The sequence below is a fragment of the Choristoneura fumiferana genome, chromosome 23 (genome assembly GCF_025370935.1).
Source record: "Choristoneura fumiferana chromosome 23, NRCan_CFum_1, whole genome shotgun sequence".
NCBI classification, from domain to species: Eukaryota; Metazoa; Arthropoda; class Insecta; order Lepidoptera; family Tortricidae; genus Choristoneura; species Choristoneura fumiferana.
The window spans coordinates 3,548,955-3,562,628 of record NC_133494.1 but is presented as its reverse complement, the minus strand read 5'-3'; the positions used below and the strand labels follow the sequence as shown (position 1 = coordinate 3,562,628).

The 13,674-nt window shown below is 35.9% G+C and overlaps 1 protein-coding gene across 3 annotated transcripts; it reads right to left on the bottom strand.

The window, feature by feature from the left end:
* Position 1: 1 nt before the first annotated feature.
* sds22 (protein phosphatase 1 regulatory subunit sds22) lies at positions 2-13,591 on the bottom strand. Of its 3 annotated transcripts, none has more exons than XM_074105698.1 (7): positions 13,430-13,591; positions 13,129-13,354; positions 12,214-12,342; positions 11,612-11,774; positions 11,190-11,498; positions 8,769-8,934; positions 2-534 (listed from the first exon to the last, which is right to left on the bottom strand). In XM_074105698.1, the coding sequence occupies exons 1-7, from the start codon at positions 13,434-13,436 to the stop codon at positions 500-502; spliced, it is 1,035 nt and encodes a 344-aa protein (XP_073961799.1). In that variant the 5' UTR covers positions 13,437-13,591; the 3' UTR covers positions 2-499. The 3 variants fall into 3 exon arrangements, with proteins under 3 accessions (XP_073961799.1, XP_073961798.1, XP_073961800.1); XM_074105697.1 differs by having other exon boundaries at positions 2-530; XM_074105699.1 differs by lacking the exon at positions 2-534 and having other exon boundaries at positions 3,660-8,934.
* Positions 13,592-13,674: the final 83 nt, after the last annotated feature.

Sequence of the window (13,674 nt, the reverse complement as noted above, 5' to 3'; positions counted from 1 at the left end):
GCTCAGCACGAATAAACGCTCTTAATATCTTTCAATAAGTTTTAATTTAATACATTATACGAGTACTTACACCTCCCATGGTACAGTCAAGGACTTTAATTCATAAAGCCACCTTGAAACCATTTCACAGTAAACGTCATAGTGACATCGCATTAATTAACAAGGAAAATCGTAATGAATTTTCCTTTGAAAAGGTTCCATTGCGGCTCATGAATTAAAGTCCTTGACCCTTGACATACAGTGAAGTATAAGGAGAAAATTATATTCTACAAACATCAGTTTTGCGGTCTAGCTACCCAGTGTCGCAACGTAAATAAACCACTGTTAAAATTTCGCAAAATTGACGGAGTCGGAGGTAGATACGATTTCGGAAGTTCCGCAGTTACCGAGGCGGAGGCAAAGTTCCGTTACAACCCTAATTAACATTTAAACTTTGGAAATTGTGTGTCGAAGGATGGGGCGGCGTCCGGAGCCCGACGCGGAGGCCTGCAGAGACTGCTTACTCGGGGACCGTCGCCGCTGCTCCGAAACTGCCTGGAAAACAGTCACCTGCTAACCTTCCATAATAGTAAAACAAATGAGTAGAGCAGGGGGGGATTATTTGCTTTAGCAATTATTATTATTATTATTGTCAGTATATACTGGCCCACTGCTAAGCAAAGCCCCCCCGATACCTCCATGCTCTTTGTCCTCGCTGCATACGTACTTAGTTATTGTATTGTATTACATACAACGGCCAGCCCTTCAAGAACTACCTACCTAGTCCAGTTCATCCCACCATCGCCGTTTAGGTCTGCCAGGTCGCCTTTTCAAGTTGCATAACTACCCAATGTTTTTTTTATTATAGGATAGAAAACCAAGTGGTCACCTTATGGTAGATAAGTAAATGAGCACCACCACCCATAGACACACGCAAAACCAGAGGATTACCGATGCATTGCCAGGCTAAGATAGAATACCTCGCGTGCCGGTAATTTCAACGGCTACACCTGTCTTTCACTCCGCGCCGGCTCTAGCCCTCAATCAAAGCAGAACGAGATTTATATACTCCACGCTGGAAGACAGCAGCACAAGCACTGTTGCTTGGTGGTAGCAAATATGTGTTTTAATCAGTCAATATCCCACTTATTAGCCATGGGAGAAGAGGATATTTTATTGTCTGTCGGTTAGGTCTCATTTTACCTTGACCAACATACCTATGTAGATCTCAAAATAACTTGGTGTCAAAATGGCTGAATCCTCCCTATATATACTGTAGTCTTTGGCTGAATCTCAAAATACTTACCTATATTTTTTTCTCAAAACACCGGATTTTTAATATGACTGAATTTTAAAATGTCACTGTCTCATAATAACTAAACATCACAACACCTTCATCGCAAAGCAAATCCCAAAATACCTAAATATTAAAAGGTTATAAGTATAGATAAAAGCTTGTAAAACAAATTAGGTATTTTGAGACTGACATTTTGCCTTTCCGGTGTTTGAAGGAAATGTACATATCAATATTTAGTCATTTCGGGAATTGGACGTTTTCGGATTATGACTTTCGTTCATTTTAATAATGCGTCAATTTGATATTCAGGCATTATGGGATCATGACCACTTGAAATTTAGTCAAATTAGTTAATGAGGCATTATGCAATTTTGTTTTAATGAACCCTAACCTGTATGTCCGCATGTTTATAGTTCTCGCCTTAGGCTTGTGCAATATCTACGTCTAAGTCATTTTATCTTACCGCCCTAGTTGTGTAATGTTTCATACTTATTACGACATTAGACGTCACATTGCCCGCTACAAAACATGCACGTTATCTTCACCTAAAAAATACTCATGGTCATGAGTCACGATCATGGAATTAAATTGGGATTCTTAGGGGCTGTTTCATCATCCATTGAATAGTGTTAACTGACGGTTAAATGTGATGCCGTCTCTATTTGTTTTGTTCGAATAGATGGAGACGGCATCACATTTAACCGTCAGTTAACACTAATCAATGGATGGTGAGACAGCCCCTTAATATCTATAAACGAGTTTAGGCTTGAAACGACTTGAAAAAAAGAGGTTTTTTTAATGCTTTTTACATCACCATCATTTATGAATCGATTTAAAAAAATCTTTTGATTGGCAATACTTATAATTAGAAAGGTAATTGTTAATAAATCAGGATCTGATGAGTGGATCCGAGGGACATCGAGGGAACTCTTCAAATATTGTAGACACCTACGGTGATTTGGGTATATTTAGCAGTAATTCGTGCATTTGCTCTAGGAAAGACCATTTGGTGAAGTGGAACTGATGAAGACCACAGTTGACCACCTACATATTATACCCAAATTTCAAAGAAATCCAACCATTACTTTGCCTGAAGATAGTATTTTCTTTCTAAACCAATAGGGTTCCACGCTTAAAAATTTGGAAAATAATATCTTATAATGCGACAACTAAACGCACATAAGAAAACTATAATTTCAGCCAGCAGAGGACCTACTCCGAAATTCGAAAATTGAAGTTCGTGTGGTACCATCCCTCTCACTCTAGTATTAAATAGTATACCTAAGTGTTAGAAGGACCGAACGACACGAACTTCGATTTTCGAATTTCGTATTAGCCCCGCAGTTTTACTATAGCAGACCTATAAGACCCTTTTGGGGAAAAGCACTCTTTATGAGACAAGCATAAATAATGCTCATTTAAAATGCATATATTTTTATAAACATTTATTACTAAGCATTTATGTAATGGAATCATAAGAGTTGTAGATAATATGCACCGAATATTACATATAAATATATTAACAAATTACTGTTCTACCAGAATAATATGAGTAGAACTAAACATTAATTCTCTTTTGTAATAAAATGGGGTGACACTATGTACCGGCCGTACAATACCAACCTGTTTCGTATACACGCCCATAGAAACTCTTGATCTATACTACGATGTGCAAAACTCGAACTTCGTATGTTGCCGTCCCGCTGATGCTTATATAATTCATACATGAGTGAAAGGGACGGTGCGATACGAACTTCGAGTTTCGTAGTAGCCCCTCTTGTCAGTTTGACACCAGTTTGTATAGGCGTGTACACGACATATCGGATCGGTATTTCCATGTCGGTATTATCCGTGCCGGTAAATAGTGTCACCCATAAAATGCTAAGATGTAAAATAAAAGTTTTTTATCGTGTAATTTATTATTATTTATTCTCGTTTATGTTTGTCATGAACACTATTAGTTTCGGAAATGCAAATCAATTAAAATATTACTTTGGTGAGGGTCGTTAGGTAGGTACTCGCATAATAATATAACGTCAATGAAAACCACGATGTAATTTTAGGGAATTCCCACGAGAATTTTATAAAATCCCGGAATTTCAATTCAACTGCTGTATTTAATGATTTACGCGTGCGAAGCTGCGGGTAAACGCTAGTACATTTACATTATAACAATCATCGGCATTACAGTGCTAAATGTTCTTTTAATTTTAACATATACTTACGACAGTTATTAATCTACTCCTATAATTATAAGTTTGTGTCAATTTTTGGATGTATAAATTAGTAATAAATTAATATTGTAATGAATGATAGTTAAAAAAATATATGTTCAATATATTTGTTGCATAATTTTATTAACACTAATTTACCCTACAGTATGGAGTTTTGTTGTTACTGCATTCTGATCTTGCGTATAAATAAATAAAATAAATAAATATCACGGGACAATTCACACCAATTGACCTAGTCCCAAAGTAAGCTTAGCAAAGCTTGTGTTATGGGTACTAAACAACGGATAAATATAATTATATAGATATAGATAAATACTTAAATACATATTAAACACCCAAGACCCGAGAACAAACATTCGTATTTTTCATACAAATATCTGCCCCGACACGGGAATCGAACCCGGGACCTCAAGCTTCGTAGTCAGGTTCTCTAACCACTAGGCCATCTGGTCGTCTAATATACTTCTTTTTTTCACTTACAGGAACGAGATTTAGTCGTTTATAAATACAGATTGCCTGCGAGGAATTCAAAGATTTTGACCACGCATTGCCTGAGGTCACAACTAGGTCACAAGGGTAATAAATGCTATATGAATCTAGGTCAAATTAAGGCTTTTAACTTATTAATTTTTCATACAAAAAAAAATACACATGACATTTGCTTCTTCAGTAAAACGTGCCATTTTACATTTTATTACTTTTTTACACAAAAACCAAGCCAAATCCAGCGTATATTATACGACATTTTAAGCTTTAAATACGGTTAGAAATATGCTGTTAAATCTTTCGGCTTTCTCGTTGGGACCCTGTATAATTTAATGCTTTGATAAGTAAGTGCTAGGTACTAGTAATTCATTTTCAAAATGCGTTGATAACAATATTATTGAGATTGAGATTGCCTTAACCTGACCTTTATTATAGCGAAAAAAAGAAGTATTAATCGATAGAATATATCGGATCGAGCTCCATTCTCGCTTGGCCTAGTGGAAAGACCGCATCGAGCGACAAAACAAGTCTAGTCATTTACAAATCCGACAGCACAGTTTAAAAGTTGTTTTTAGTTATTTATTACTTATTAGGCACGTTACAGGTTACTAGCACGATAAAAATACAGAAAAATAATCGTACGGTCACGAACAATAATTTGGGAACCACTTCGTTAAAAAAAATCGTTTGAATTTTCATACAAAATGACATATATTCGATCTTAATCTTTCTCTTTTTATTTTAGTATTGATTTACTTTACTGATTTACACATGTAGTCCATAATGGTTTACCATCGTATTTTATCGGAAAAGTTCGTATTTATCGCGCTCTCTGAACAAGCTTCAGTACCTACTACCAATCGTACACAGTCGAGTCCATAAACTTCTGAGATTTTTTTTTATCAAAAATATCTGAACACGACTCTATTGTCAACGGCGTAGAAGCGTGTTCAGATATTTTTGGTTAAATTTTTGCTCACCAGTTTATGAACTCGACTGTACAGCCGTAGATTTTTCATTTTGACATTGCGTAAGCAAGATAAATTTTGCGAGGCCCTATAATGGCACACCACCTAATAGAACCCAAATTTGTATATGTGCAAAAAAACAAGCCATCGAGGCTCGAGGCTGCTTAGACCGCGAGGCCGTGGACGGTGGCTTGCGCCGTCTCAGGAGGCTGCGGCTGCACTTAGGCGGAGACGAGAGGAGACGTGTAGGGATCGACTAATCATATTAGCTGAATCCACATCTCGTCTCTGCCTCATTATCATCAGACGTGTAGGGATGGGTCGATCTCTACACGACTCCTCTCCGCTCCGCTCGTCTCCGCCTCAGTGGCGATAGCGTATCCGAACACACAAGTTGACGCACTATTCGAAAAATTACTATTGTTCCATATCAGTTTTGTAGTTCTTCATCTTTACCATTAAGTTATTCCGTCACTACAGGTACACCAAAATATTTTAATATGACCCAAGCGAATTATGCTACTCTCACTTATCTTACAATACTATACATACAATCTACTTAGGTTCCAATTATACACATGTAGGTTCATTTATAGCTAAAGCTACATTTAATTTCAGTAGCCCTAGCACACTAGCTTTTGTCACTCGCACAAACACATTGCTCTTTCTAATTGGTATTGGTAAGGTGAGAACGGAAAAGGTGGTTCATATTTGCAACAAAGTAAGTACTTGTGTGCTAGGACGCCGTAACAGTGATATGTTACATCAATATACTAGTCTTAACTAATGCTCATCCCCTTTTTCTCTTATACTGTTAAAAATAAAGTTGTGTCAAATACTTGTGATGTATACATATCATTTAATAATATTGTAAATCTGTTTAAAAAATATATACTTACCTCGTTGAGTTTCTTGCCGGATTCTTCTCAACAGAGGTTTTTCCGAACCGGTGGTAATTTTTTTTTGACATTCATAAGTGCTTGTTATAGCCTAAATTGAATAAAGATATTTTGACTTTGACTTTTACTGATCATTATTTATTTTATAGAGTCTACAGGATGAATGAATATAAATTCTCTATTTGACAAATATAGTGTACTTACTGTAGCGTAACTAAGGCCAAGCTATCAGTCTAAAGAATGAGATTTATCTGTGTTAGGGCTGGCGCATACGTACATCTTTTGCATCGTTCGTAGTTTGCATAACTAAACAGTCTAGTTGGTGCGAAAGTTGTATGTATGCGCCAGCCCTTACTGTGTTTAACGCAGTACAAAAAACTGTCATTTTAGATATCTAAGAGGTGTTTAAGTTATTGTGGTAAGGTTATAAATGTTACCATCAGAGAATAAATGACCATACATGTGAAAAAAAAAAACAAATAATGTTCACATTGTTTTGTTAGAAATAAACGATACATTAAAATACCTAAACATTATTGACACCAAATTGAACAACATAATTCTACTTCTAGGCCATTACATTACAGCACTTACAACAAAATGAAACATTTAAAAGCTTCCAAATACAACAGTACAATTTAGGCTAAATACATACGGTACAAACCATTTACTTCAACATGAATACAATTTTATTTATTAAAAATAATAAATTCAAGACTATAGTAATACGTATGTATACGTAATTTAAAAAAAAACACTTATCATATTTTCTATTTCTTAGTGGTCATTTATAGTACTTATATAGGTTAACTATAACGATTTTGTTTTAATGTAGGTAATGTATTAGAAAAATAAGATCAAATGGTCATGACCATGACGAATGTAAGAATTCATTTGAATAAAGCTTATTTTAATTAAGTTGGTAGCATTATTTAAACTGTCCTGAAACAAGATTTCTAATAGCTAAAAATGCACTATCTGTGTGAGACAAGGCCGTAAACGTCCAACTTTTTAAACTCCACTTACTGAAGCCAGTCTGTACCGTTACATCTATAGTGGTCATCACAGGAGGCTAAATTCTGTATTATATCGCAAACTTCCTAAATTCTACATCACTGGATCCTTAAACATTATTTCAACGCAAAGAAAATAGCTATTAAGGTCAGTTCTTATTACTTTTTAAAACAGTTTTACAGTTGTATGTATGTAAACTCTTTATTGCACAAAAATAAAAATACAAATACACAGAGAGGAAAACAAAGGCGAGCTTATCCCTATAAAGGGATCTCTTCCAGCTAACCTAGTTAACCTAGTCGTTGACGAATGACGAATATTTCGTAAGTGTTACGTTAGTTTTAAGCCGGGCCCAAATGTTTATTATAGTTTTCGAGGAACCTGGGTTTTTATTTCTCATTTTTAGGGTTCCGGAGCCAAAATGACAAAAACGGAACCCTTATAGTTTCGTCAAGTCCGTCTGTCTGTCTGTCCGATCGTCCGTATGTCACAGGCATTTTACTCGAAAACTACAAGATTTATATCAATGAAATTTGGAGTACAGATGTCTTGTCAAAGCCGCTATTTAGTTTTGTAGTTAAATTACAAAAATAAATATTTATAGGGGGGCACTCCATACATGTAACAGAAATTGAAAAAAAAAAAAAAAAATTTTTTTTTAACTCGCATCAACGTGTGGCACATAATTCGACAGCTCTTTTGAAAAGACAGTAAGGTTTCTCAAAAAGATTTCCGGAAATAATTGCTCACAAAGTAGTAAAAACTGCCCCCCCCTCTATCTTGTAAACCGTTTGTCGAAAAAATATGAAAAGGTAACGCTTAATAAATACTTTCAACGAAAATTGGTTTCAACATGATCGGATATACCGTTTTTGAGTTATTGCCGAAAAACTCGGCTTCTCAACAAAAAGACGTAAGTGCCGTGAAGATACGCTTATTTTCTGGTAATAGATTTTAAGACTGTAGTAAGTGTTTTGATTGTGTTATAATGCACATAATATTACTTTTTTTTTGTAATGGCTACGGAACCCTATCTTGGGCGTGTCCTACACGCTCTTGGCTGGTTTTTGGTGTTCAAATTACCACTGCATTAAAACAGTACAATGTTTGAATTTGTTTTTTTTTTGTAATTTACATCTATAAATAAATAAATAATAATAAATGCTTATTTGCCTCAAAACAGTTCTATAAATAAATAAATATCACGAGACACTTGACACCAATTGATCTAGACCCAAAGTAAACAAAGCTTGAGTTATGGGTAGTAGTTAACGAATAAACATACTTAAATACATATTAAAGGTCTCTACCATTACACCATAATAATACCATGACCGAAATAGTAAACGTGTCAGGCAAAAATATATTGTATTGAAAAGTATGAGACTACGCCCACTAGCACGTTTCGTAACCAACCGTCGCCGTCGCGTGTCATGTATGCGCTTGACATTCCGTTCCTGAGACGTTCCTATAACGGTCATGGCATGAATACGGAGTAGTGGGGGACCTTAAACACCCCAAGACTCGAGAGATTTCATATTTCATCACCTCAAGCTTCGTAGTCTCTCTAACCACTGGAGTATCCCATCGTCCGTCTGTGCCATTTTTTTTCGCTTTTTTTACTCTGTGGTCAATCTGTCACTGTCAAACTTAAGCCATAGACAACCTCGAAACCAAAGGTGATCTCTATCAGAACGTTAAAGCCCAACACACAGACGACGGGTGCGCGTCGTGCGCGGGCGCGACGGGCGTATTTACATGGCGGTATATGGACGCCATCACACCGACAGTGGGCGGGTGTGTGTTGGGCTTAAGTATATTGCAGCTACAGAGATGTAGCTATACTGTATTATGCTAGGATAATAGACAAATAATAAAAACTCTTATCTACACAGGGTGGCATCAATCTGGTGCAGGCTGGGGATGATCAGCTTGAGTTTGCGCCGGTAGGCCGGGTCGGTGGCCACGGGGTTCCGCTCCAGGTAGATAGTGATCAGCTTGGTGTTAGGCGCGAGTCGCTCCACCGCCGTCCACTCCGATATCTGGTTGTCGTTCAACTGTAATTATTAAAAACAGGATTATTTAGATATGTTTCTTAGTTTCCTCTTAACAGAGGTTTTTCCGAACCGGTTGCGTGTGGGCATTTTATATTGGTTGACTGGGAACCCTTCATCATTTTTAATTTTAATTATTGTTTTATTTGTAGCTCCCGCGGTAATTTATTACGAATCTTGAGATAGAGCTATGTACAGACAGACGTACAGTGTAGCGATAGTAATACGGTTCCAATTGTAGCCTTTTAAACTTATAGTTTTTATTTTATTTTTAGAAAGAATAGGATATTTTAAGATACCATTTTCATCGATTTTTTATTTGGATGAGTATTTAATTTTTATATATTTTTTTACGAAATAGTTTTTATTTTATTTTTAGAAAGAATAGGATATTTTAAGATACCATTTTCATCGATTTTTTATTTGGATGAGTATTTAATTTTTATATTTTTTTTTAGGAAATACGCTGGATGACGTCATAGTGAGACAGCCACGTTCCATTGCCAAGAAAAATTTCAGGTCGTCCATAACATAATCTGTGGCATTACTGATTTGTCTTGTCACTGACAACTGTTTAAAGCCGGGTGCGCATCATGTGATAAAAGTTCTATCTTTGTCACTCTTTGCTATTATAAGCAGGACAGCAACATTTCAAACTGTCAATTTGCTTCAGAGTGTAGACCTGCTTTATAACCGCCTTTGTGACGGGACACTGCAGGGGTCAAATGAAAGTCATTACTTAAATTTTGTTTATTTAATTCAGTTTATCATATTTTGGAATCTGATTTCTGAAAACGCTTCACAAAGCCTATTTCTCCAAATGGTTTTCGATTTATTATACATTGTCAAAAATTGGGCCATCCCAATTAAGAAGGTTAATAAACGTTAAACGTAAGCCGGTCACGCTATGACATAGTCGATTTGGCGCTCGCAAACCGATTACCTAAACCAATTTATTGCTACTTAAGCTCAATGGAAGGGGACAATTAAGTTGATTGAAATATCTCACGAGGTTACACGTGACACATACAACAATAACGATTAGGGATATAAAATAAAACTTGTTTTTACCGGACTGTCTGAAGTAGTGTTATGTTAATGGAGCGTATACCCATTACCGAGAATTTTAAAGCGGGCTCTAGGTTTTGAATGGGTCGGCTGTTGAACTTTAAGTTACTTAACAGATTCTAGATCACTGGACTTGTTTTTTCTTTGTTTTTTTAAGGCAGCCTAGTTTTCGATTTTTTCACTCTCGTCATCATCATATCATACTCAGTTTTTTTTTAAATTCTTTCATGCTCATTGTGAATTTTTGAGAAATGTCAGATGATAATTTATTGAATCAGGCGTTACTTTGCGGAGGTTTTGCTCGTATCAATGAGCTAATAGAATTAAAATCTGCGAAGCAATTCAATGGTGTGTGTGAAGTTCCCAATCCGCACTGGGCCCGCGTGGGAACTATGGCCCAAGCCCTCTTGTTCTGAGAGGAGGCCTGTGCCCAGCAGTGGGACGTATATAGGCTGGGATGATGATGATGATGATACAAATTAAAGAATTTCCTTGCTCACCCAACTTATTTAGCTATAACTTACAAAGCAAAGAGCATGCTATAATAAACGCATAATAAATGCGTGTTAAACTTCTGATAATATTTTTTTTTAAATAATATTTCTTCAACTTAATTTCACACTTGGATAGAAATTGTCAACAGTTTTAACGCATTCAAGCTCTTTAGATGTATAGTACCAAAAATGCAAACATACATACATTTTTGACGAATCGCGTATTTAAATTACCAAAAGCGCAAAAGGCCTATATGTATTGTAAAATCTCTTATTTAGATATAAACATTTTTAGAACTTCGTTCGGAACATGAATTCATGATAAAATTGCTAAATTTCTAGGATTCATTATTAAAACTTATAGTTTGAGGGACTGAGCATAAGGGCGTACTCTAGCTGACGCGGGTGCCCGGAGCAGGCGCACGCCTGCGGGTGCAAGCGCAGGTAAATTCGTGTGCAATTAGCGCTGCTCATACTATTTTTCAATAGACGTCCACCCGCTCCCTCCGTGCAAACCGTGTCAGCTAGCAAAGGCCGTAAGTCATTTGAAGCGTTTGAGGGACTGTGCGTAAGTTAATTAATGGAAATGTGTTTGTTTGGGTACTAAGCAAACAACCTGGATGAAGGAAAAAAATGCCAGCAGTGAATGTGTTATCATCTACATAAGTCTAATACAAATATGTTGCAAGGACTTACCCAGAGCTCTTCCAGCTCAATCATATGCGTCAAATTGTTAATCGTAGTGAGCCTGTTCTGAGCCAGATCCAATGTTTGAAGATTGCTTAACATTTCCAAATTTTCAATTTCCGAGATGCCATTCTCAGATAAATACAGTTGATCTAAGTTCACCAGGGGATCTAGATTCTCCATCTTTTTGATGCGATTGCTCTGGAGAACCAGTATTGAGAGCTCTGTGAGGGTTTCAAGACCTTGGATTTTGGTTATCTTGTTCTTACCAAGGTAGAGTTGACGGAGTGAAACAAGGCCATCTAAGTTTTTGATTTCCTGAGGAGTAGGCAAAGTTTATTTTACAGATTCCTAAGAATAAAGTGTTTTCATCTAATATTTTGGAATTATTGGTCAATTAAGTCTATTAATTGAAATAAATTCCTACTTACCCTGATACGATTATCACCCAATTCCAGCATCTCTAACTTCTTGAGATGATTAATATTTTTGATCTCAGAGATCTTATTGGAGCTTAGATAGAGCTTGTTGAGCTTTGTCAGGTTGTCCAAGCATGCAATCTCTGTGATGCGGTTGAAAGACAAGTCAAGCAACCTAAAAATTAAAGAGTTAGTGGTATAAAGTTGTATAGATATTTTTGATGTCTTGGTAATGTACATACATGACTCTACACTGTGGGTCTCTGTCTAGTTGACAATTTAAAACGTATTTTAAACATATTTAAAAAAAAACTTCCATAAACAATAAAGATAATATATGGACAAATAAAAAAATAATATATGGTACATTCTCTATTGTTGAGTCAGAATGTAAGTACTTAATTATAAACCCTGTTAATTAATTCACCACTTAACAGGGACTATATTACTGACTCTCAGTGTAAATTATATCAGCACTCTCTTATATTATAATTTACAGTACTTATTATCAAGTAGTGCATCAATATTGTTGTACATTCAGGGTTGAAAATTACTGGGGCATTCAAGCACTGCATCCTACAATAGGTAATTTATCTTATTAGTTGCACACTTACTCCAAATTGACCAGGTATTCCAGGTTCTCCATAACGGTAATCTGGTTGTCATAAAGTTCCAGCTCTACAAGAGTATGCAGGGTGCTGAGACCCTCAATCTTCTTTATCAGGTTCCATCGGAGGTATAATCTATGAATAGAGGAAAATAAAAGGCAGGTAATTATTGGATCAGGTGTTGCTATGTACAGTACATTGTGTTATTTTTGATTTCTGTTATATTTAAGGGAAAATTCAACAAGTCAAATTAAGGTTATTTTCTAAGAAACAAATGGCCCAACTAGTGCTGTTTAAAAAATGTAGAGTAGAGAATATTGGAATAGTGAATTACTTAGGGTGTATTTTGACCAAATGTGGTTTTGATAGTCTGATGATGGTCCACTGACACTTTGTTTTTTAAGTTTTTTACACTACTATATTCTTTGAACATGAAACTACCGTGAGACTCACACATATTAAATATATTGACCCTGATAACTCACATCTTAAATCGAGTTTAGCTCGACATGTTTTTCAGTGCGCATGTTGCAGCAGCTGCTGAGTCGCGTTACTCCGAAGACGAAGGGCTTCGGATTAGCCCGAAACATGTTGAGCTAAACTCGATCTAAGATGTGAGTTATCCGGGTCAATATATTTATTAATACTATATTCTTTTCAAATGTTACCAAAATTATAATACTAATTCTTTTTTTTAATTAATGATGAACCTGGCACAGAATTGGCCTTTATTTTAATTTAAAGATTTCTAAAGACATCAATTAATATTAATGTTAGTTTAAGTCTGACTGTGACAATAAGTTAACTGACTGTAAGCCCAACTTTACTATTTGAATTACTATATTTTATGAAACCAAATTCATTAGCCAAAAGTACACACAACTGACACAACACACATAACTATTTCATAAGATACAGTACTTTTCCAAACGTTGCAAATTCTCAAGGTTCTCAATCTTCCCGATTCTGCCGTGATTTAAATCCAGCTCTTTAGTATGTTCGTTTACAACGATGATTTCTTGAGTATCGCCTTCTTGAGGCTCTGGAGTCTCTGGCGGCTGCGGGGAGCCTTCCGAAATTGGCTCTTTATTACCCTCTTGCTCCAGTGCAGCTTCTTTCTCCTTCTTTGGACTCTCTTTTCGATTGTCTAAGAAAAAAAAGCTAACTGTATACTTAAAATTAAGAAAACCAATTCCTATTTACATAAAAATATTCTTCATACCTGACATTGTACTTAAGTTGTAATGTACTCCTCTTACAGTTTATTTATACACAAAATCAATAGTCGATACGGGAACTAATTATACACCGGCACGGAATATGCACAAGGTAAGGCGTAAATTGAAATTTCCATTCCATGCAAAACGTCGAAGTCGAAAACGTCGTCGAAGTCGAACGTCGTTTTGTTTTAAAACGATTATCGAGAGTCAACCGAGCACCACACAGTCAACCCGTTCGTTTTAAAAC